Raw genomic sequence first — 25,647 nt, 5'->3', positions numbered from 1 at the left:
AAAAAAAAAAAAAGTTCTATTTATCTTTCAATTTTAACAGTAAATTATCAATGCTTAATCAGCCAGCTGCATTTAGCATACTACATTATAGAGATATAGAAATACATACAGTTGACTGGTATATAATATACTGGATTTGGGATTCCTCGATTTATTGCAAGCTTCTCCACATACTCCAATCCCCAACTTTCATGATCACAGCTGGCAATCAAGCCTTAGCTTGGCTATTTGTTATTCCACAATGTTACTGAAATCTACACATATAAAGAAGGCTAGAAATGAGGAGCATGCACTCTGCCTAGTTTTTCTTTTTATTTTTTTCATCTAACCCTGAGAAGCTACGGTGTTATTGAGTACCCAGAAGGAGAGGTGGGGTTAAAGATCTCCAGGCTTTTTATTGCAATTGAAACAGACTCTAACTGGATGATCCCATCCACGGGAAGGGACGGCTCTGCGCTCATGAGAGCATTCATCACAGAAGCCCTGGCCGCAAGCGCGACAGTGATGCTTTGACAATTTGATGTTGAATTCCTTCCGGCAATTGTGGCAGTGTAAGATTTCGTGGTCAGGTACCCAATAGGCAGGTCTAGCGGCATCCTTCACAAGACCTGCAAATGGTCAGAAAAATCCCACAAAGCTAGTTTGTTATCAGCAAAGTAGGGCAAAGATTACAAAGTCACCTCTGTTTGTTTACAAAAACCTATTCAACATTTATATATGTATATAACTTAATTATGTTAAGCCACAGTCCCTCCCTATATTGGCCCTACGTATTCACACATAGAGTATAGCCATGCAAGAAAACACCCCAGGAGAATTGCCTCCAGCTGAGATTTGAAAATACCTGGCCATAATCACAAAGGGAGGATAACTCAGAGTACTTGATTTATAAACCCATCAATGAAAAAATATCAGCTGCCTCAGAGGTAGGCTCTATTCATTCCCCCACGTTACTTTCCCCCACAAGCCCATTTTTGTAACTAACCAGAAGCTTAGAACATTTCTAAGGCCATTTGTAACACTTACCCAGTGGGATGTCAATCGCTGTTACCACAGCCCCAAGAGTGTTCTGCACAGCTTCACCAACTTTCCTGGCAATCACTGTCCCCCCTTCCTCATCTGTTGATGCCTCAGGCACTTCTACAGAACAGATGGTAGGGCTCAAAACCAAAGCACAACCCCAGAGGAATTCCCTATTTAAAAATCATCACAACATGCAGAATAATTGTCCTATGTTACCAAAAGCAGGCTCACTGAATGTTAGGAAAAGCTTCCTCATAATCAGAGGAGTTGGACAGTAGCACAGATTACAGACCAAGGTGATGAACTTCCCATTGCAAGATATGCTTAAACAGGTTGGTCAGCCATCTGTCACAGATACTTTAATTTGGATTCCTTCTCTGAGCAAGGTGTTGGACTCAGTAGGCTAAATGGTTTCTTCTAATCATATGATTCTATAAAGCTCCCATAGATATGCTAGCCAATCTGCAGTAGAGGGCAACAAATGAGATCTATTACTCCAAAACAGTTAAATGCTAAGAACTTCAACCAAAGGTTGTGTGACTTTTCCAGATGAAGGCATTCATAGGTAAAATCCAGGATTATTTCTCACCTTTCTGTTGGCCTTTGAGAAATGTTCATGACTTCCAGCTGCTACCAAATGAAAAGTCACACTTTGGAGTGACATCAGCATATAAAGCTAGCACTACTGTGTGTCACATTGTGATTATCTCGTTTATCTCCAACTGTTTCTGCCCACCCAGTATGCTCCAGGTCCCCTCCATTAAACACTGCCATCTTGTGGGAGGACCTAGGAAGCATGCTTTCTCTGTTGAGGCCCCCACCCTCTGGAACAGCCTTCCCTGCAGAGATTAGGACTGCGTCATCTCTCCTGGGGTTCTGGAAGGCTTTGAAAACCTGGCTTTGGTCCCAGGCCTGGGGTTGATGTTTAGTATTTGTTCAATGGCCTGTTTTGTATTATTGTTTTTGCCATCTATTAGATTATTTTAGCCTGGGCTGCCTGTGTGATTCAATGTTTTTAGCTGTTCTTATGTTCTTCCTAATTTTGTATGCTGCCCAGAGTCTACTGAAGTTGGGTGGCCAATAAATTTAAATAAATTAATTAAATTAAAAGAGATGCAGCTGGGAAGGATACCAACTAAATATGATAAATTACTGAAAAAATCCCTTGTGTTTTAACAATCCATTATGAATATGGGGGACTTGCATGAACAATAGACTGAACAATATGCAGGTCGCTTAAGTGATCGCTTGCCCTGAGTTAACAATTTCTTATATTTTCTTTAATGTATATTTTTTGCATTTACATCTCACTTTTTCTCAGGAACCTTAAGGTAGCATCTATTGGGACCTCCTTTAATTTTATCTCCACCGCAATAACCTGAGAAGGAGTGAGTAGCCTAGCATCATCTAATGAGCTTCAAGTTAAGTTGGGGCTTAAACCTGGGTTTCCTTGGTTGAACTCCAACATCTTAGAAAATTTGTATGGAAGCATTAGGTTCAACAGTGACCGAAATGAGCTGCATATAAAGCAAAGGGATTCCACAAAGTTAAGGCTTGTGTTTTACCTTAGCAAAATGACCAAGTCATATTTCAACTGAATTTCTATAACACATTAACCTTAATATCGCTTGTACTTAGGGTGTCGACCATACTCGGTCATTTATTTACTGGTTTATTCATTGAATCACAGTTAAGCAAACCATGAATATATATGTTGTGCAAATGCAGCCTTGGAGAAGACCCACTGAAATTAATGAGACTATGTTAGTTACAAGTAGCTGATCACAGATGTCATTTAGTTGGTCTCATTCTCAGATATCACAGGATTTAAATTATCACAATATTACTCAAAAAAACATTGTCAATTCTCCACTTTGATTCACACACCTAGTATGGTCAGGATGGGATTACCTAACTGAATGCCCCTGTTGTCATAACAGTTGTCGCATACTCGCACAGGTGTGGGTCCCCAACCACGTTCTGGGACAGGGCGGGTCTTGGATGAACAACCATCACAGAAACCTTCTCCACAAGCCCGACAATGGTGTTTGGTGTCATTATCTTTAAACGATATGCCACATTTCCTGCAATTCTGAACAAGAAAGGATGAACATAGTCAAAACATTGCAGGATTTTTTCCTGTTTAGTGAAAGTGAAAGGAAAAGGAAAAAGGTAGGTGAAGGGGTATTTGGGCCACTCAATTGGCTTTGGCTAAACTAGTTTTGCTCAACCTAATGTCCTTCAAAGACACTCAAACTCAACTCTCATCATCCTCATAGAAACAAAGTTGTTGGTTAACATGCAAAGAACTATTCTATCTAGCTCAGCATCAGTGCTAACTGGTAATACTTCTTCACTTTTTTAGACAGGAGCTTTCCCAGATCTATTTGGAAATACCTAGGCCCTTTTCCAAGCAAAATATATGTTCTGCCATTGAACAATAGCCCTTGGTGGGAATTGTAATCCAATATATCTGAACTGCACCAGATTGGGGAAGAATGGACTAAACCAACAATGCTACAACCCTCACTAATACAGATATCTTCACTAAGCTGGCTTCTTGGAAGAATCTAGACAGATGCATAGGGGTGATTAGGCACAGCATTGGTGTCTTATCTGAGGAGTTTGTGGCCCAGCTTTTAGCCCTGAAAAGAGAGGAGAAAGTCAAATAACCGATCCCTGGTTACTGACAGGAATTGTGTTTCATCCTGACTTTAATGGGGCAGAAAGAAGACAGGCTCAATCAGCATACAGTATGTAAAAACAAATCTTGTTGAAATTAAAACTCCATCCTGGAGATGAAAGTGGTGCATTGTTCCATATTTCAACAGTGGAGAAGACAGATAAAAAAAAAAAACCTAGGCTGTTTTTTTACAACAATTTACACCCATTTCAGCAGGAGTAGTTATTTGCAATTCTGAAAAAAAAAATTAGGTCTATATGTCTGTACCCTGTAATAAATGCATTTTAAAAAATCATGAACCATTAGTTCAAAAATTTGGAAAAAGCAAAGGAAAGGAAAGCAAGAAATATTTGTAAACAACATATAACAATGGTGGGGCTGGATACCAGAATCTGGGAATTGGGTTTCCAGTAAGCTGGAGCAATTTGATCTGTCAACCAAGAGGTTACAGCCTTTGTGGGTCCCAAGCTCAGTTCGGACACTGACTGTGCCATGAAATTCATTCCATCTATCAGGCGCTGAGCAGCATTGTTGTTGTCCTTCAAGCTGCAATCGGTCTGAAATGAAATAGTAATGTAGACATTTTATTCTGTTCATCTGCTGCTACTAAGCTGTCTTTATTGAACACAATTATATACTGCTCTTTATGCAAAGAATAGCAAAAGATTATTAATGCCACCAAGACATTTGGGAGAATGTCCAGTCCTGGTCATGACACCTTTGAGTAGATTGTGAGGGCCTTAGAACATGCTGCCAAGGGCTGCTAAAATCAGAATGCAGATCATCGGAAGTGTCACAAGTTCTGCACTCCTGGCTTGGAATAACATGTCACTTAGGAATAACTTTAAACATCCAGTCATTGCAAATTCTTTTCTACATGTCAGCTCCAGGAAGTTAGCACAAACTGGATGAAAAACACCTGTCATCAATTATGGTTGTATTGGGATTGGTTTAATTAAACCCAGTGGCCTAAATTGGGTGGGTACCGATAGCTTAGGTGTGCCTCAAGACCATGAAGCCAAAATCTCAGGGAGAGATATTTAAGGGTGGGAAGGCTTACCTCCCATTTCCATCTGCACCTTCAACACCCTTCCAAAATGCTAAAAAACAGGCCAAATCACTTTGCGCAATCCTGGATCACTGGACATTACTGGATAGCCTCCTGTGGCTCTCCAAAAAGCTAAGAGGTTGAGTTATGGCCCCCTTCTGCTCAAAGTTTGTCCACCCTCATCTAAATGGCCCTTTCTAATCCCTATCTTTCTGAAAAGAATGGAAACCAATCATTACCAACAAACTTACTCCTGGCCAGACGTGCACAATCTCTGTCCTCACCACAGTATCCACAGGATCTTGGTTCCCAAACCAGTATTGTCGGCTACGGTACACGACTCCACAATTGGGGCACTCAATCACATATCTGCAAGTACGGAAGAAAAGAGCTGCTGACTTCAGCCTCTCTGAAGTGATGAGACGAGGAGATCACAAAGGGTAGGGTACCTATACTCACCCTGACCAGGCGTACTTAGCAAGGCCCATCCAAGGGGAATCTGTAGAAGCAGATGTTTTGGGCACTACCCTAACCTCATTCCCATGTTCATAACAAGCCTGAAAAGCAGGAGATCAGTTAAAAAACTTTTCTCTTCAGATCTCAATTTTCAAGCCTACTGTGCACAAGAATTTTTCTTTTTTAAAAAAGGGGCAGTAAGAAATCTCATGAGCTGAACATTTTTAATGAAAATATAAACATGTAAAAGTTAACATGGTCTTTAAGTAGAGTGTAGAAGCCATAAATAAATTAGGAAAATCATCATTGTTTCTAGCTGAAAACTACTATCTGGGATCTACCAAAATGAACCCCCAGTCCCTAGTTCTACTTACCTAGGACTGCTAGAATTACCTACATCATATAATGTGCACAGAAAGAAGGAAGGAGGGCTTACAGAGACCTTCTTTATGCCATCTGCCCTACCTTACTGCCATTCACAACATCCCAAAAGATTAAAATGTTTTTTAAAGGGTAAAAAAAAAAGTGTTAATTCGGTCCATTGCCAGAAATACCCAGACTGATGGGAAAGAGGTTTCTAAAATGTTGTTTTTAAAAGAACTCTTTTGCCTAGGAAATCCAGAAACATGACTAATGTGAATTGGAAGGTGGTAGGAAAAGAAATGGAGCAAATGCATCTGACAAACAACTGGGATTCAAAAAGCAGCAGAAAACTGAACTATGAAAGGAAAAAGCAAAAGACAACTTCCAGATTTTGCTCCTTTTCTCTGTGGTATTTCAAAGAAAATGCTAAAAACCAAGGGAAATTGCTAATTTCTAAAGCAGCCTTTCTCTGTCTGGAGAAGCCCTCCAGGCATGTTGAAGCACATATATCCAGTATCCACTGATAAGATGGCATCAGGTTGATGCAGATTTCTCTAAAGTTTCATAATCTATTGCTCCAAACAGCTTCATTCCTAATTCACCTGAAGGGGTGCATTAGTAATGAATTAGGACTGATCTTCTGAATGTTTTTTTTTAATTCCTTCAGAAATGGAGTAAATGTTTCTGTTCTTAGATGACAATCACCAACCAAATTACTTATGATCCCAAATAACTGGACAGCTTATTTCCAAAAAAACTTCTGGCTGTGGAAATAATGAGGCAGTCTGATTAAGGTGCCAACAGTTTAACAATCCAACCCATTTCCCAAGCCACTACATATGAATTGTGGATTGCCTTCAGCTTAGCAACTCATAGTTGCACAGGCCTGCTAATAAAATGAACTTTTCCTAGTCTCCAGTACCAGAAACTCCACTTCACGTGCTCCACTCACCTTGCAAGTGAACACTCGATTATCATACTGATGAGTGTATCTACAGCGATTCTTGGCTTCATGGGGCATTCCTTCTTTTGCATGGTTCATGCTGTTCTTACACCCACATCTGAAATTTCAAAATAAAGCAAAGATAAGATCAGGGGTCAAACAGCTGGCAGCAAGACATATCTCAGTATAGAATAATACTAATAATAATAATAATAATAATAATTCAATTTTACATTGATTCTAATGTTACTTAGAATAATCTAACACTTTTTACACACTTTCATCTCAGAAAAAGTGTTTTCTGTTTCCAATCTTTTTTGGGATGGGGGGGGAGGAAGAACTGGAAAAAGAGACAAAACTAAGTTTTGTTCATTCACCTGAAGGTAAGGTCCCTGTCCTCATTCTATATTAGCCTTGTGATATTGTAGTATAACAACATGATTTGATTATGTGACCTTGCCGTAATACAATTGTTGGCACATCTTCGCAGGAAAAAGTAGCCCCCATTTGAAGGGGGAAAATGGCTTTGAAATAGTTATTCAAAGGCAGCCAGCAAAAGCATGGAGGAGACATTTACCTATCTTTCTGCACTTTTGTCTGTTCTGATAATGCTTAAAATTGAATATTTGATGTATTTTGGTGTCCTTCTGCCTTATAGTTATATACAGCTTGTTTTCCCCTAGCAATTTTATAACTACCAAAACTTGACGCTTACTTGATCACCTTGAAGCAGTCATAAAATTACACAGAGAAAGTATTCATCTATACAAGAACAAAATGAAAGAGAAGGGAAAAGTACAACAAAAACTTCACACAAAGAAAAGATGCATATATCAATAGCAAACTGCTTTTGTTGTCTATATTTGATTTTTAATGGATTAATTTATTTTAACTATTAATGGGGGATTTTTAATTGTTGATGGGGTTTATGATTTTAACTGTGAGCCACCCAGAGTCACCTGTTGGGGGGAGATGGGTGGCATACTAAATAAATAAACAAACAAACAAACTACCATTTTGGGCAGCATACTAAATAAATAAATAAATAAATAAAAATAAATACTACTGTTTTAGAACTGTTATTTCAGCATGATTAAAGCTGGGATTTTAGCCTCTCTCTAGTTCCATTTGATGAGGGTCAATATGTCATTCTAATGCCAGATAGTCATTTATGAAACTCAGACTGGAAAGGTGAAATTGCAATAAACTGAACTTCCATTTCTAGATTAATCTATTGAGTATCATCCAGAAGCAAATATAGCCACTTCAGATTTGTTAGCTTTTATGTTACCCAAAATCCTATCCTCTTAATGATTATCTAAAAATAACACCAAGGCCATTTAAAACAAATGTGTCAAGTCATACTACATCTTAACAAACAAAGCAAATAAAAATCCCAATTTGAAAGTCATCCAATGTTTACAAGTGTTTGAGCCACACTTCACTGTTTTAGCAGCAGACACATTCTGCAATGCATACCTGAAGGAACTATGGCAGGCGACTCTTCATCCTAACCAAATGATGCCCTGGTACTCTCAGCATCACCCTAACCTTACAGCATATTGTACATTTCTGGCACTAGATAAACATTATTCAAATATGGGCCTTCATATCTACTTACCCGCAGCTGAGACATACAGAGGAGCAGGTAAAATACTCATCTGGAAAGAAGGAGCTATGAGCCATCTGATCATCTGGGATTTCACCACAGAACCGATCACTTAATGCCTGGAGGACAAGTGAGAGAGAAACCATCAGTGAGCACAGAATGGTAAGCATGTTGAACAAACAGCAACTTTATGGAAAGGTATAGGTCAAAGGATCAACAGCCTGTGACCCTCAACACCACCCTCTTTTTTTTTTTTTTCCTTTTGTAGTCATCAGAGCTCCCGAATACACAACTGAATTTCAGGTGTACAATTGTTGATATGGGTGAAAAAAATAGCATTTGGGAATTCAGGACTGATACAGATACATCCCTCATACAAATCCATGGCTGTTTAACAGTGGTTTATGAATGAACCATAATTAGTTAGATTCAAAAAAATACACTATGCAAAAATCAAATAAACTACTTTATGCCTCAGAGTTGAACCTATTAGTTTCTCCATTATTGTTTTGTTAGCTGTCTTTTAACATCACAAGCAGAATACAGTAATGTTATTCCTTCCCCATCCCCCATTACAAACTTCTAGCCCACAGCATTTTTTTTTTAAAAAAATCTTTTATGAAGCATTCTGATGATTAAGAATGCAGAGGTTAAGCATCAACCAAGATACAAGCACAGAAAAGGGTAAAAAAATAAAATCTTATTCCCCGAAAGAAATGTATTAATAGCAAAATCAAAAGTTTAGAGATTATGTGAAATGTGTGGATGCTAGCCATAAGCAAGCATAGAGAAGCCACACATCTCTTAAACCCCTAGGAATTCTTAGCCAAGATGGACATTTTTTAGGAAACCCTATAGGAGAAATTTTCCCTGAGGGATTGTTGTTATTTATATAGTTTTCCATAATGAACTATATTAACTGGATGGCACTACAGAGCAAAAAGCAAAACTAGATACATATTAAAATATAATATAAAAGAAGAAAACAATGCAAAACAATGCACAAACTCCTTTTCCAGCAGAGGCAGAATAAAATAATGGTCAGAAAAAGAGAACCACATTCAAATGTGGCACACCCACAGATTTATTGCCAAAGCACCAAGAAGCTTAATTACAAGAACGTCAGGGCCTAGCTTTGAAATGTTGGGAAAAGCATACAAATATCTCTTCCCATAGTATTATGAAAGTTGCAGGACCTCACTCTGATTCACACAGTAAGTAACCCCTCCTGAAGAGAACAGGTCATACAATTATTTATTATACTTATTTACACCCAGATGTTCAGCCCAAACAAGGAAATATGAATAAAATGTGTGCATTTCACCTGAAATACAACTAAAATATGTCTATGCCCATAATAAACCATGAACATTCACAGCTCAGATAAATACTATGATTTACTGGGCTGATTTTCTAAAAACTAACATTAACCATGCAGTAGGGAAGAGAGAATGTGGGAGAAAAGAGTGTCACTTCTTTTTAATACATTTTAATCTGGAAATAAATCCTAAATAAATAAATCTTAAAGCTAATGTCTGAATAAACATACACAGCCATTATTGTGAATCATGTTTAATGTTACAAAATTACAAAGGATTAGGTAGGTTAGTATTATTTTTCATGGATTAAACAGATATGTTTCTTATTGTGCTATGTGTGTTCATCAAATAGTTGTGGGGGAGGTAATAATCATCACTGTCTATATCACCTACATTTCATTTCCTTCTGACACCTTTCTTCAGTAGTCTCCCCCTCTCCTATTCTCATCAATACTTGTATGTATGCATATATACATTCTTTTCTCATGTTAATACTCCATACACCTAATGAAATGAATTGTAGTTCCCCAAAGTTGATGCCATAATTACTTTGGTAGTCCACAAAAGTGCCATAAGAATCTCTGTGTTTAGGTTGCAACCAAGTTATAACACCACTCTGCAGGAAAGGACAAAAGAAAAATCCATGGGAAACATGAGAAGAGAGTTGTAGTGAAAAAATGTTTTAATGAGTTTGCACTCCCCCTGATTGAATATTGCAATCCCTGGTTCAATACTGCAATAATGATAAATTGGAAATAAATTACCAGAAAACCAAGGTCATGGCCTTTGCTAAAAGGACAAGACTTCGCTCATGGTATCTTAATGGTCACAATATAGAACAAGTGACCACCTTTAAGTATCTAGGTGTGGTCATACATGCCACCAACTCAAGGAAAGCACATTGTGAATATGCAGCTGCTACTGGTCAAAGATCAGCCAACACCATCATTAAATTTTTCCATTCACAGGGAGGATATTATGTTCCCACTGCAATTAAGCTGTTTCAGGCCAAGTCGCTAGCACAGTTTCTTTATGGGGCCCAGCTCAGACCCCCAGCTTCTTGTTTTACACCTCTGGAAAGAGTTCAATCAAAATTTATTAGCGCAATCCTCCAGATGCCTCATTGCATTTCAAATGCACACCTATGTCTAAAGACTGGGTTGACAAAAGTTGAATCAAGAATCTGTATAGCTTCCTTAAATCTTTGGCTAAAGCTTAATTTTTTTCCTCAAGGCCTTGCACCATTAATCCTCCAAGATAAATTCTCCTCTTCATGGATCAAGGCTGTTGAGTCCAATCTTGCAAAACTAGGTTTTTCTCCTTCCTCAGTACTTGAATTGGATTATGACCAGGCAAAACAAAATCCGAGACAAAGGGTAGAGGACACTGAGAGGCAAGCAGACTTAGAGAAACTTCCATCATTTCTGTCTCCAGATTATACCAGATATATTGTCAACCCGCCAATCTTAGCCACTTAGAGTCAGCGAATCATCGGAAAGCTTTCTCGCTTGCACAATGCCATGCGCTCCCCTCAGCTGTTCTGGATGGCAAATATAAAAAGATCTCATTGACTGAAAGGCTCTGTCCCTGTGATTCCGGAGAGGTAGAAACCACTGGACACGTTCTTCTTCAATGCTCATTCTATAGAGACATCCGAACAAAATTTATTTATCCAATGATTAATAGGCCACTCTGACACCGACTATCTACAGTTTCTGCTTAAAGACAAATGGATTATAGTCACAGAGCAGATAGCCAGATTCTGCACAGCAGCACTAAAGAATCTGATGAATAACTTATTGTAAACACTTTTACATAACCAACACACTTCAATTTTAGATATTATCACTTTGTTGTAATTTTAGTAGTTAACAACTAATAATTATAGAATGTCATAATTTAAGGAGTAATAATATACTACAGTATAGGCCGCTTGACCTCATGTATAAATGATAGTTAGGCTGCCAAATTATAATTATGATATGGATTTTATTTGCTATTATTGTAGCTAAGAATTTTTAATTAGACATTTTTGTGCATTTTTAATTGTACTGGTCTATGACTGTAATAAAATAAAGAATGAATGAATGAGTCTGCACTCCAAAAACTCATCCACATGGTAAAGTACAGAAGGATCTGTATTGCTACATTTCCCAGCTGCTACTCAGAGTCTTACATTGTTCCCTGAAGGGCCTTGGTCCTAGCCTTTGTTTGTTCTAGGTGCCACATCTTTGGTATTTATCAATGAAAATTTAGTTTCCCACTTAAGGAAAATTGAAGAAAGTCAAGGGAAACCAAAGAATAGGTTGTTGCCTAGAGACCATGTCCTGTCAGTTACCCTGGTAACAATATGGACCTTTCCATTGCATTACAATAGCTCAGTCCTGACTTGCTTATGTATTTATAGTGCTCTGGCACCCAGCCTGAGACACTAAGTATTTAGATTACAGAAGTTATCAAAACTAGATTTGCCAAAGCAGACAGAAAAGAATTATATCTACATGGGCCCTTCACTAGCTCCACATCGAAACCAAAATTTCTTCTAGCCCAGTTTATTTAGTTTTTCCTTAACTAATAGAAGAGGGCAAATTTAACTGTCAAGAGCCAGACTTCCGAGCTAACTGCTGACTTGCCAAGATGCAGGCATATTTTCCCTCTACAGGTGAGGAAAATCAGTTATCTGTTTACTCCTGTGGCTTGACTCACTTGCTGTACCATTTGGGCTTGCCAATTCTTGAGAAGTGATTGGTCTAGATTACTTTCTGAATTCAGGACCCTATCAGCAAAATGAGAAATTAGGCATCTAATTTGAAAAGAATTATACCAAATTATACCATGAAATAAAACTGGACAATCGTAAACTTTGGAATATAGGCCCGTCACAGAACATAAACTGGGAAACACTAGAATTACTGGTGCGAATCGTAAATCTGCCCTTACTTCTATAGAGCAAATTCTACTTACTTTGAGTGCTTTGTAGATAACTCCAGGAGGACGTGGAGAACGGGTGGTATTATTTTCTAGCTGCTGCTCCACAGCATGCCTGAGACCAGAAAAATCTGTTGGGGGGGTTTGTGTTCTTATTCCTTTGTAATGGATTGAGCTGAAGGATTCGGGGAAGAGACCAAGTTTCCGGAATCGATCCTGAATTAGTTTCTCAGGCACCTCAGAAGGGTGATCTGAATAGATTTAACATGCTATTGTTAATATGCTGCTGTACCACATAATTCTGATTATTTTTGGCAATCAAGTGGTAGTTAAATATATATTGAGTATCATACATTTCTGGAAAGGCAGAGTCAAACAACAGAGATGATAGCCAAAATTACACAAGAAATAGGTTAAAACAGACCTTTAAGGATTTCTGCAATTGTTATATTTGTGGAAACACTGAAGAGAGAAAATATCTGCCTGTATAATGTATCTATGCCATGTCTAGATGGATGTCTGATGTAATAACATTTCTGTCTAAGCCACATTTTCAAAGAGTAATTAGAAGCAATACAGGCAAACTCATGAACCTAAACATGGGCCACTATCAAAGTCATAAAAAAATAGAAGAGTGGGATAAAGAGTGATTTAAGCTTCTATAGGTTAAATCATCTTATTCTCACCTGGAAATAAGCTCCCTTAAAAACATAAGCAGTATTCTGCAGGATTAGACCTCTGGCCCATCTAGTCCAGCAGTCTGTTCTCACAGTGGCCAACCTACTGAACAAGGAAGCCCACTAATCTTCCAGAAGATATATATATTCAGAGGCAGTCACATTACTACCAAGGCTTGTTCACTTAGGCTTATTTCTGACTAGATATGTACTAGATCAAAGTGCAGAAAATCCTGTTTGCCTGTGCTTCTTCCTATAAAGCACAACTTTTGTCTCCACCATCCTTGAGTATCATATAGGTACTTGACTTAGAATATATGCAACTTCCTTCTGAGGATATTGAGTGGCAAATCTTGATCTGACAATATCTAGAGGTTTATGGATTCTCTGCCCTTTATATTATTCCATCCCAAGTGATCCAAAAGTCACTTTGCTCTCCCTAAAGGTGTTACCTAAATTTCCATCTGAAATGGAATCTTGACACAGAAAGTTGAGTTACTCTGCCTTGAATCAGTGCGCTGAAATAAGCCAACTGTATTCAGTCGAGTGGAAAGATGCCTCTGCACTTATGTAGCACATTTACAGTAGTCACTTTTAATACCCATATCAAAGCAGGATGGTCAGTTCAATCCAACTCTTCAGAGGGGAGCAATACTTTGATTCAGCACTTTGCTTAAAAAGAGTGCTTCAGCTGAAGCTTTGCTGAATCAATGTATCCCGTCAAAGCTTCATGCAGCCCTAAAGCACAATGTATTTCCATTGAATTCTACTCACCAGCACCCAATAACTGTGTATATACAGTTTCATGAAAGATAATGACTCCAGGACCCAAAGTGGACAATGGAACATCCAGTCCACAACGAGCTGTGGTTGCTTTCAGTTCTTTGGTGAAGTGTTTTAGGTATGCTTCTGAGGCATCTCCAAGAAATTTGAAGAGATCATTGTGGAGTCTGTCAGCATGAGTGCGGTAGATTATGAGATCTGAAATAGCCAAGACCTTCAGAAGCAGCCGGGTCCTCTGACTTAGGTTCTCCATGGCACCAAGAAGACCCTCTGTGTCAATCACCACCATTTTATGAACAGGGTCATAGGCAGCCCAAACACCTACTGTACAAGACTCCTGTGCTGGAGATGTTTTAAAGACTTCACGGCCATAAAAGAAGGTGTGGTTAAGGGTATGAGATTTCCCATCCCCTGTATTCCCAAAAATAGACACCACCTTTACATGCTGGTCAGGCTTGCAATTCAGTTTCTTGATAAATTCTTCTTCATTCTCCACCTTCCAACACAAGAAAGCAAGATTTTATGAGAACATTGTAGCTGCTGAAGCTGTGCCACTACATAAACCTGACTTGTAATCAATCGCCCAACTACCACGTTTAATCTATGATGCTCACAATTTATCAGACTTGTATTGAAGGGAGCCCCATAGTTTAACAACCTGTTCCAAGAATGCTGCTCTGTATACATCTTTATACTACCAGCGCCCAAGTAGGTGGGGGTATCTAGCCAATTTCAAAAGGCTAAGCAGGTTGGACTTGGTATGCCATTCTAATCCTAAAAGGACTCTGAGCATCTTACAGACCCTCTTAGAATAAGATTACAAACAGTCAAAACAACATAACAATAATTAAACTACAAATACAAAAACCTTGGCATTCAAGGACTGCCAAAAACAAAACACAAAAAAATCCATACAAGAGTGATTCACATCTCATAATCATTCCACAGTAGTTAGTATACCAGCCTAGGACCAGAGAGAATTAGGTCCAGCCATGAATGTACAAACTTAAATCAATCACCGTCTCAGCCAGATTAAATTTATATTGTTGTTATAAGGATAAAATTGGGAAAGGAGTAAATGGAACAATGGATACATCTTGAAAAGAAAATTCATTTTTGTTCAACAAATAAAAAATAAGAAATTTGTGGGCTTTTTTTATTTTTCTTGTGCCCTTGATCAGTGTTGACTCCTGGCAAGTACCCGGAGTAGTCCCTGCAGTTTTCTTGCAAGATTTCAGAAGTGGTTTGCCATTGCCTCCTTCCTAGGGCTGAGAGTGAGTGAGTGGCCCAAGATCACCCAGCTGGCTTCATACCTAAGGCAGGACTAGAGATCACAGTCTCCCAGTTTCTAGCCTGATGCCTTAACCGCTGCACCAAAACTGGCTCTTAGGATCTATCACTTATTACTAATATTTTCCAATTGCAGTCAGCCAGCAGTTAAATAATAGGATCCTGGTTTAGCACTTTTAACTATGAAGTTTATTTCTGGAGAAGCAAAAAATGTGTATTTTGCTTTAACTCTTATAAAAGGATACCTATAAATTAAACTGGCATATAAAGGATCCATTTTAGTCCTCGCCCTCAAACCCTTAAATGTATATTTTCCATTATGTTCATTTCTAAGCAAAATTAGTAACATGCAGAAAAGAGATGCTAAGTCTACATGTGGAATGAAATGAAATTAAGTCCTACAGAGACAGAATTAAATTTATAACTTCATTCTGTGCATGACAGAGCACATTTTAGTGTTCCTCCATATAAAACACTTGCTGGAAGTAAAAATGTTGTACTAGAACAACCTTTTACACTAGCAAATACATGGAATTTTGAGAATACTCACACAAAATGGCTGACAGGCAGTGTTTAGCTATTCCTCAAATGGCAGCCATGATAAGTGTGGCTAGTCACAAAATACCCCTTTAGAAGGTAAAATTCTAAGGTTGTTCCTTACTAATCACTCCAATCCCTGAATGCTCCTTACCAGCCTACTTTATCTTTGCCTTTTCCTTGGCAGATGGCTATATATACTTCTACACAAAGTTCTGAGCTGCAGGAACACACCAAGAGGACCCAGGGGCATTGTTGTAAATAAAAATTACTGTATGTTACATATGGGAATTTTTAAAAAGCAAGATTAAAAAGTTTCCTAATCTGCTGGTGAAATCTTGAAATCTAACTGGCATATTAAATTTATTCCTATTTTAAGAACAGCATACATACAGTTTCAAAGTCCTTTTTTTAGCCACAAGAAGGCAATAGGGTGTCATTAGTGTAATATGCTTTCCAATACTGAATCCAAGGAATGAGTGGCAACTAAGCTAACCCACAGAAGTACATAAAATGTCTCATTTTCTCTAAGGGTACCATAGCTTAGCAGCAGAAGAAAAATACCCAGATCAGGATCCTAACCTTTTGGGAAAAGCTCAGCAGTTATGAGAGCACCTGATGGTCAGACTCACAATAACTTGCCCAGATGGGTGTGGCCAGCCATAAAATGCCAATTCACCAGAAGACAAACTGATGAGAAGCTGCTTCCAGCTGTCCCTCTGAAAATCCTCAGATGCTCTTTATCTGCTCAATTACTTCTGTGTTTTGAGACAGGTTGACACACTTCCAAACAAACAGTTTAGGCTACATCCTCTTATCATTTTAAATTTCTAAGAATTACTCCAGAGGCCATTACTGGAAAGATTATGCCTCAGGCTTACAGTTCACTTTGAGGGATACTAGCACTCCAGAGTTCTTTAAGAATTAAAAGACTCTGAAGAAACAAAATCAGGTGGAACATGGAGCCTTCTCAGATAAAGGGAGGTGTCCATGAGCAAGTTGGGTTGGTAAGAACATGTTGGGGATCTAGACCTAAACAACTGGACCAAACAAAAGTTATTTGGGGAAGGTTACTTTCTTATAACATCCATAAATCCAGGTCTAATTGTAATTATGTATTATGAGCTCCATCTTACTTGCAGTAAAAGATAGGCACACCCTCCAAACAACTTTCTGAACAGTCCTAAGGTTCCTTTAGCTGTAAACAGGATTCATTGGTGGAGTAACCACCACATCCCTCTCACTGTGTTTTGCAAGAGGAAGGTAGTACTTTTTTTTAAATGTAGGGGTGCGGAGGGAGAGAAGATAATTAACTACAATAGCTCCAGCTCTGACATAAAATTGTGGCAATTTTGCAGGCACACTGAGGAATCAAAGGGCTTTATGTGTGTGGATTTACAGCAGTCCCCAACATGTGGGTGGACTTCTAATGGTGCCAGTGTCTTGCCTCCTTCTCTACCACTACTTATGGCACCTTCTATAGCTTACTCAACTGGTTTTCCACTTGGCCTTGCATTGCACACTTTACTTAGGATTACTTATATTGATTGATATATAATTAATTCAATAGAATTAAGGTATTATGTAGAGGAATTAAAACCATATGCTTCAACAGTGTCTTCAGGACAAGGGTGGCATATGAATAGGTATCACATCTTATCCTGTCCACTTGCAATAGCAGCTCAATTTGAACTTTAACGAGGAAATGTTGAAGTACTTGAAACATACATGCAGTAAATATTGTCAACATGGTGGTGGGGGGGCGGAATAGGGCACTTCTACATTTGACAATTGCACAAGAGGCAAACCCATGGTACCTCGGGTTACGAACACTTCTGCTAGCGAACTTTTTGGGTTGCGACCAGCTCCGGCTGCAAAAATTTACCTCGGGTTACAAACCGGATCCGCGGCCATTTTCCGCCCATTCCACGTGGTCCGCGGCCGTTTTTCCGCCCTGCCGCGTGGTCCGCGGACACCGGAACGGATTAACGATAATTACATTGAACCTTATGGGAAAATTTGCTTCGGGGCGCAACCAATTCGGGGTGCGACCAGAGTCACAGAACGAATTAAATTCGTAACCCGAGGTACCACTGTATGGCCAAAGCTTCACTGATACATTTATGGCCATGTAGAAGCTTTTAAAAAGTGAGGAAAGAACATATGAACCCTGACAGAGGAAACAAAAGTAAAACTTTATAAATGTTTAGATATTTGCCATAGGCATCTGTTTCTAACTATAATGAGGCCTAAATGACAACATGTGTGTCATGATATTGTACACAAGTATGTTAGGGATGGCATTTGCATCAGACACACATTTTGTTATTTCCTTCCCCTGGTCCCTTCAGGACCCTATGATAGCTCCTAAAGCAGCATCACCCATATATATGCCCTTGAGATGTGCTGGAAATTAACTCACGTTATATCAGCCAGAACTAGCAATGCTGTCTAGTGCTTAAGGGAACTTTGGAGGGCATGAGACTGGGAAAAGCTGGGCTTGAGAGAGAAGCTCTGTTCTAATTTTATATTCTAATTTTCCTGCACTGCTTATATTACATTCTTACAAGATGGAAAGATACCTACAAGTTGCAATTTGGCAACCTTAACTGTTACACACTATCATAGTTATGTTTACTGGAAAATGGAACAAGGAACAGATGTGCTAAAGGCATGATAGAAAACTGGTTAATAATTAGAAAACAATGTAGATGCTGTATTGAAAATAATGTAGTAGAGATTAAGGACATTAATTATCCTAACATCTGTTGGAAGACAAATTCTGCCAAAAAATTGAATTTTAATAAATTCAGAGCAATGATAAGTAGGATTCTATGGCAGGAGAAGCTAATGGGAAAAGACAATCAGGATAGGTCGGAGTTCCTTAAAAAAAAGATACTAGAAACACAACTGTACACAATTCCAATGAGGAGAACACATATAAGAGGTAGAAAGAGGTTTAGGGTATAGACAGTCCAGAACTATAGACATGTATCAAGAAAGCTACTGCACTAAGGTTAGTGAAGGATACTAAGAATAACAAAAATAACTTCTTCAACTACATTCAAAATAAAAGGGAAAAAAATCAATTTACCTGCTTTTCAGTAAAGACAGCAAAATGCTAACCTGCTAACAGGTAACAAATTAAAAAAATGGAACTATTCAGCTCTAGGGCTGAGTTTGGAAAAAAATGGAGAAAGTGCTTTGGAACATGCAGGAACAAAAATATGGCACCTGTCTACAATTTTCTTTAAAGCAGCTATGACTTTTCCCAGGATTGCACAGCTGCTTTAAAGAGCTGTAGACAGGTGCTACATTCATGTTTGAAAATAGCTTTGAGCAACCTTTTGGAATCTAATAAAATCTGAAGTACCGCATGGACCTTTTCAACTCTTATTCTGGTTCAAGTTTACTCTCAGAAGAAGGTAGACATTCCCTTAGGCAACTGTGAAGAACAGAATGAAAAGTAAGTATTTACACTTGAGATGGATAGAAACAAAGCCAGACAATACGTATTTACTATGGAAGTGTTTAAATCTCCAAGGTGAGATTAAACATATCCTAGGGTCCTCAGATCATTTGCTGATGGTCTGGCCAAATCTTTATATATTATCTTTAAGAAATCCTGGAGAACTGATGAAATGCCAGACAACTGGAAGTGGGCCCTGCGCTCAGAAAAGAGGGCAAGGTGGATCCTAGGAACTACAAACCAGTCAATTTGACATCAGTGCCAAGGAAGATTATATAGCAGATCAGAAGGTCAAATCCTGTTATCCCTCATTCTAGAGTGCAGGATACAGAATAATTGTCTTAAATGATAGACATATTTGAACTGACTACTAGAAAAAGCTTTCTAACCCCAATTACTTAGAGAGAATAAGCTTGATATGTTCAGATGGAAAGTAGACAGCTATTTGTCAGTAATGGTTCAAACAACATGGTCAGCCAGAAATAAGCAAATTATATTTGGCTTAACATGATGTGCGAATCTAGTCTATTTGGAAAAGAGGCCAACATTCTAGGCAAGAACATTGTTTTATTTCAGACAATACCTGTTTTGACCACTGATGTACCAATTAAACAATGGCAGAAAGATATATCTAAATTTGTGTGGCAGAAGAAAGATGCAAAAGAAAGAAGAGGATTAGGTTTATTTGATTTGAAAATATACTTTGCAGCTTGCTGTTTAGTTTGGATGAAAGAATGGATGCTGCTGAGAAACAGAAGGCCATTGGAGCTAGAAGAACAAAATTTGAGATTTGGGTGACATGGATACTTATGGTACGATAAAGCTAAGGTTAATGTAGATTTTAAAAATCATTTTGCTAGACATGCCATACTGAGAATATGGAACAGATATGAACCCAGATTATGCCTGAAAATACCTTTGTGCCTCTCAGTAGATAAAGCATTTTATAGACAAGAAACATAAACGGCTAACTTATTGCGATATATTAGAATTTTGACAGGGGTACTGTAAAATAAAATCAAGAGAAGATCTGGTGGCAGAAGGATACACTTGCCAATGGTTATCTTATGTACAATTACAAGAAAGATTTAAAGTAGATAAAATAACTTTTGGTTTTGAACATTGTAAGACTGAGTTTGAAACAGAATTGTGTACAAATGATGAACATGTTATTGCTAAAATATATAGGCTTTTATTGAAATTTGAAACAGAAGAAGAACAAGTGAAAGAACGTATGCTAAAATGGGCTAAAAACTATGGTTACAACATACAAATGGAACAGTGGGAGAATATGTGGATGAAAGGACCGAAATGTACATTATGTTATAATCTTAAAGAGAATTTTGATAAAATGATGTACCATTGGCATATGTCACCAGAAAAATTGTCTACAATGTATAAAGGTATTTTGAATTTATGTTGGAAATGTGAACAAGAGGGGACACTTTACTATGCTTGGTGGACATGTAAAAAAGTTTTAAAAATTGGACTCAATTACATACACTAATTCAGAAGATCTTAAAGATTAATATTCAATTGAAACCAGAAGTATTTCTTTTGGGATTGATTGATAAACAGTTGGAAAAAAGCCATGGAACTTTGTTTTTATACATGATAACTGCAGTGAGATTATTATTATTCCACAAAGATGGAAAGACTTGATGTTACCCACAGTAGAAGAATGGATGGTTAAAATGATGGAACTTGCTGAGATGGCTAAATTTACATCTTTGTTTAGAGAAAAGAAGTTTAACGCTGACTGGAAACCCCTTATAGACTTTTTGCATGAAACAGAAAAAAATGAACTTTTGATATATGTTTTTGATGATTAGAAAAAACAATAGACTATAGGAAAAAATGAAAATCATGCTGTATCCATAGAGTAAGAGGTTAATTTACATTTATACTTATAACTGCTATAAAAGAAAATCAGAAGTTACTTCTTTATATTTTCTTTTTTTTTCCTGTACGTTTGTCTTTGTCTTTGTCTTTTCTTTTACTTCTTTCTTTTCTTTATTCTAAATATTAGTTTCTGTGAGTTTTTTATCTTTCTTGTTTAAAATCTTAATAAAGTTATTTAAAAAAAAAGAAGAGAGACTGACAACAGATGCCTGATTTTGGAGATACAATATGATTATTGTTGGTTTAGCTCAGTATTGCTTGCATTGACTAGGAGCTGCTTAGCCATCTGAGGTTTTACAAAGAAAACTGTCCTAGACTAACCTAGTGAAGGAACCAAGATGTACTTCTACTGAATTTTGACTTTTTGTTCCATTAAGACAAGAGGTCTCAAACTTTACAATTCCATGACACTGTAAAATAGTAAATGAGTTTGTGTGACCCCTCCAATGAATACAGCTAAGGATTTCATTGGGATTAGTATTTGGCAAGAAATAAATATACCTCTTTTAGGTGTGTGTGTGTGTGCCAAAGGAGTCAGGAAAAACTGTTTGATAAAGAAATGTGGGGAGGCAACAACTAAGAGCTGGGGTTGAAAAGTCTTAATTCTGGTAGTATTTAGCTAGAATTCACATAGATGCTTGGTCATCGTGTACCTAGGCACTTGGTCGCTAGGATATAATGTACTTGTGAATAGGTTCTCCCCTGAGCTTGTACAATAACAAACATCTCTGTAATTCACACACACACACACACACAGAGTATATAACCTTACAATTCCTCCACGGGGGGAGATGGGTGGCATACAAATTTAATAAATAAATAAATAAATAAATAAGCAAGCAAGCAAGCTTTATAAAAAAGATAAAACTACTAAACTTCACTAACATGTCCCCTTCTACTGATACTCCAATTATATGGACATATTACTACATTCCACGCCAGCAGAAGTGCAGGATGCACACAGATATATCTAAGGAAAGCTGAACCCAATTATCAGCAGTCAGTGACAATGGATTGTTAATATCCAATAATAGTTTGTCACATGATCAGCAGGTATCAGTTGTTATATTCTGCAGAAATTAGAGTTATGGACCACTTCAATTTCATTAGAAACCAAATTCATGAAACACATTAAAAATGATGACCCCTTTCTGAGTTGTTCATGACCACCACTCCCCACAAGGGATCAGGACCTACAGTCTGAAAAACCCTACTTTAGGGGCTTTAGCCGAGAAAGAATCTAACATGCAGGGCTGTGCATCACTTTAGATCTGGAGACAAAAAGATGCTTCAGAGCATGCAAAGATCAGCCTGTACCTGCTGGCACCTTTTAAAATCAAGAACATATTTTCCTGCAGCTGCCAAAGACAGTCCCACAATCCCAGAGAAAGACACAGCGACTTTAAGAAGTTGCAGATAGGTACAGTCTGAGTGTACTCTGAAATACTATTTTGCCTTGAATCTGAAACACTGTACAGCCCTACCAGGAACGAAAGGAGGAAAAAAAAAGATTTGACAATCAACACATTAATCAAGTTTTCTTCATTTGGGATCTTTTTTTAACTTAACTTTTGATATGCGTTGTTTAAATATTTTGTAAAAGTGTTAACAATAGTAAACTTCTGCAGTCTTAAAGTCCCATGTTTGCTAAATGCTTGCACAGTATTGCCTACTTTGTTCATCTTCTCACTAAAGACTGTCTACCATAGATTTCCCTGCCTATTCAGAAAAACAAAATTATTATTGTTAATATTGGTCCAAAGGTTCAAACTGGGCATCCAATAAACAGCAGCTTATGCCACTGAAAAAATTCACAATGACTCAGTCAATTTGTACTCACTCAGTACAAATGATTACCCAGTTCAGTTTTGCAAAAGCGGCTTATGGACTTTGGAATTCAAACGCTAGTTTCCCAGCAGTCAGGCCCAAGATTTCTTCTCCATAACCTCAGAGGAATAACATCAATATAAATGGTGATGTCTCTGCCTCCTACAGCATCACAGCAAATCAGCCACTTGCTTCCTATGTACACTTTATCCTGATCTTTTATGTGTATGGACACACTGCAGAAAAGCTCTGTTCAGGTAAATGGGAAGAAACCCATGAAGAAAAAAACATTTTGGTAAAATTTCTTCAGTGTCCAAACAATAACTTAGTTGATAAATTGTGCTAAACTATAATTTGATTTCTTTAATTTTGGCTTAACACACTGACAGGGTACTCACATTATGTTAAGCCATGGTTGGCTTAACCACAGTTTATTGAATAAGCCACAATTGTGTGGGTACACATATACTAAGCCATAATTTATAATTATAAAGCATATTAGTTGGATTTACACATCAAACTATGCTAAAACTAAACCAACCATATTATGGCTTAGTGTGATGCTTGAAGACAATACGATAACCGTGTAAACTACTTATTGTGTAACTTGTCAAATCAAAAGGAGAGTATCACTTGAATATGAGGTGATATGAATATAAAGAGAAACCCCTAAAGTGATAATTGAGTTCATTTTTTCCCAGATAGCATCATCCTGACCCAAGTAAGACATCCCATCAGTCTATATTCATGTTCAAAGCTCAGAGCAATTCTTACCTGAATCTCCTCCGTTTCATCCACCAGCAGGAAGCTTACAACATGTTCTGTCATCTTCTTCCTCTTGGTCTCCTCATCCATTCCTTCCTCCTCTTGCTGCTCATGATGTCTGCCACTATGGTATACGGTAATAGGATGCTTCCTCTTGTTTCCACCAGCATGAGTTCTCTTCTGACACTCTAAACATAAGTTTATTTTGCACGCTTGGCACCTTACTGTTGCCCTTTGTCTGGAGCTTATGATATTGTTCTGCATGATGCTGCCACTTGTAAGTTTGCAGGTGTCACAGTAGGGGACATGGCCAGCTTTGATTCGAGTCCGTTCATGATTTCGAAGTCTTTCTTGTCTATGCAGTTCTTCTTCGCAACGCTGGCATTGCAAGCTTCCACATTCATCACACTCAAAGGTTGCTTCATCTGTGCCACTGCAAGCATAGCTTTCCTGGCACAAAAGTGTGGTGTTCAGTCCTTTATCTATTGATGGAGGTTGGGCACTCATCTTCCACAAATTACTGTTACTTCATAAAACTGGGGTTTTTTTACCAGATACATACATTGGTTTTCCAAAGGATTAAAATCAGTACTTGTCTTAAGAGAGAGGAAACTATAAAAGTTGGATATATGTATCAGTTTTGACTCTTCACCCCTATAATGCTTTCATGAAATGCAAAATTCTTTTTTTTTAATTTGGTTTAAGAATTGTAAACACTACTTTCCATAATGACTGAGCAGCTCAAATAAATTCCACGTTTAAAGTTACAATAAACTTGGATATATGTAAGAAAAACAGTCTGGTATGTCTCCAAAATGTAAACCAAGTATTTTCTTTATAATGTCTAAAAAATAAAGGAAAAATTATTGATTTAATATATACATACACATAAGTGCAATAAAGAATTCAGATAATATTATAAAGCCCTTTACTTTCTTTTCATGATTTATTCCTCCTTCAAAATGAAAAACATTTGTGCGTATGTTTCAAATCTTTGTATAACAAAAGATAGCTTCGATTAAATCAGTCTCTTACAAAATCTCCATTTGAGCTTCAAATATTATTAAAACTACCTTGGGATCCTCCCATCAGGTTGACAAAGAGGTTTTTCTCAAACAGGTATGGGACTCGATCTTGTTCAACCAAGAAGTCCATCTTATTTGTTTTAAATATTTATAAGTCACTTTCCATTCAACCAAATTGAGCGGCACCTAATCTTAATTAAAAGTGTTTTGGACTGCACTCTGCCAAGCAATGATACCCAACTTCCGTAAACACACACTGAGTAAACCACATCAAAGTTGGACATATTTTTAAGCTCTACAAATGGACATGTCATATAGTAATGCATTATTTATTTACTATAAAGCAAAGCAATAAAAAATTAACGTTCTCTAAGCTGTCTTAAACATACCAGGAAAGGTGGGGGGGGAGGAGAGAGAGTGGTTATAGGGAACACATTGCTTTAGTGTTTACTTGTGACTCACTCGCTACCATGAGAAGATCTTGACTTAAACCTTGTCGGATAATCTAAAGAACAAAATATATAACTCACGGTTTGACTGAGTTACTTGAAAGCACCACAATCAGATAGTCTTAAACTAAATTCATTTTTTTATGAGTCATTAAATCTCCCTGTATAAACAAGAATAAGCGAGAGGAAGCGGGGTAAAATAAGATGAGAAACAAACCGTGCCGAAGAACAATGCAGCCCGATCTATTGTTTATAAAACAACAGGCATCTTCTTCCTCCTCCTCCTTTTCCTCCCTGCAAGTCTCAGTGACTAAGTAATCAAACCATTGTCTCCTCCTCCGGCTCCTCTCTTTTTAACTACTAAATCCGGCGGCGGGCGGGGGGGGGGGGAATCTCTTTTTTCCCCAATAGTAGGGTTTAACTACCGTACCATCCGAGCCCCAGAGTATAGATCTGGTGCCCCGGTTAGGTATAAGGGCAGTCCCAAGATCGTCTCTTTCCCCCCTTGTTGTCAGTGTTGATCAGCTGATCGCAGGGAACTTCAGGGTTAT

The 25,647-nt window shown here is 37.8% G+C and overlaps 1 protein-coding gene across 4 annotated transcripts; it reads right to left on the bottom strand.

Moving 5' to 3' along the window:
• Positions 1-25,647, bottom strand: ZFYVE1 (zinc finger FYVE-type containing 1). Of its 4 annotated transcripts, none has more exons than XM_088145553.1 (12): positions 25,314-25,647; positions 23,632-24,466; positions 13,824-14,328; positions 12,409-12,623; positions 8,138-8,244; positions 6,526-6,634; positions 5,214-5,311; positions 4,994-5,123; positions 4,093-4,263; positions 2,911-3,115; positions 1,027-1,140; positions 1-608 (listed from the first exon to the last, which is right to left on the bottom strand). In XM_088145553.1, exons 2-12 carry the CDS (start codon positions 24,127-24,129, stop codon positions 376-378), a joined length of 2,385 nt encoding a protein of 794 aa, XP_088001679.1. In that variant the 5' UTR covers positions 24,130-24,466; positions 25,314-25,647; the 3' UTR covers positions 1-375. The 4 variants fall into 4 exon arrangements, with proteins under 4 accessions (XP_088001679.1, XP_088001680.1, XP_007428156.1 ...); XM_088145554.1 differs by having other exon boundaries at positions 2,935-3,115; XM_007428094.4 differs by having other exon boundaries at positions 5,006-5,123; positions 25,314-25,646.

Source organism: Python bivittatus, unplaced genomic scaffold (genome assembly GCF_059951505.1).
Source record: "Python bivittatus isolate LINGU-HERP-01145 unplaced genomic scaffold, Pbiv_v1 ctg000480_np1212, whole genome shotgun sequence".
NCBI classification, from domain to species: domain Eukaryota; kingdom Metazoa; phylum Chordata; class Lepidosauria; order Squamata; family Pythonidae; genus Python; species Python bivittatus.
Note: the sequence above shows the minus strand (reverse complement) of the source record. Positions and strands in the feature narration are given on the sequence as shown.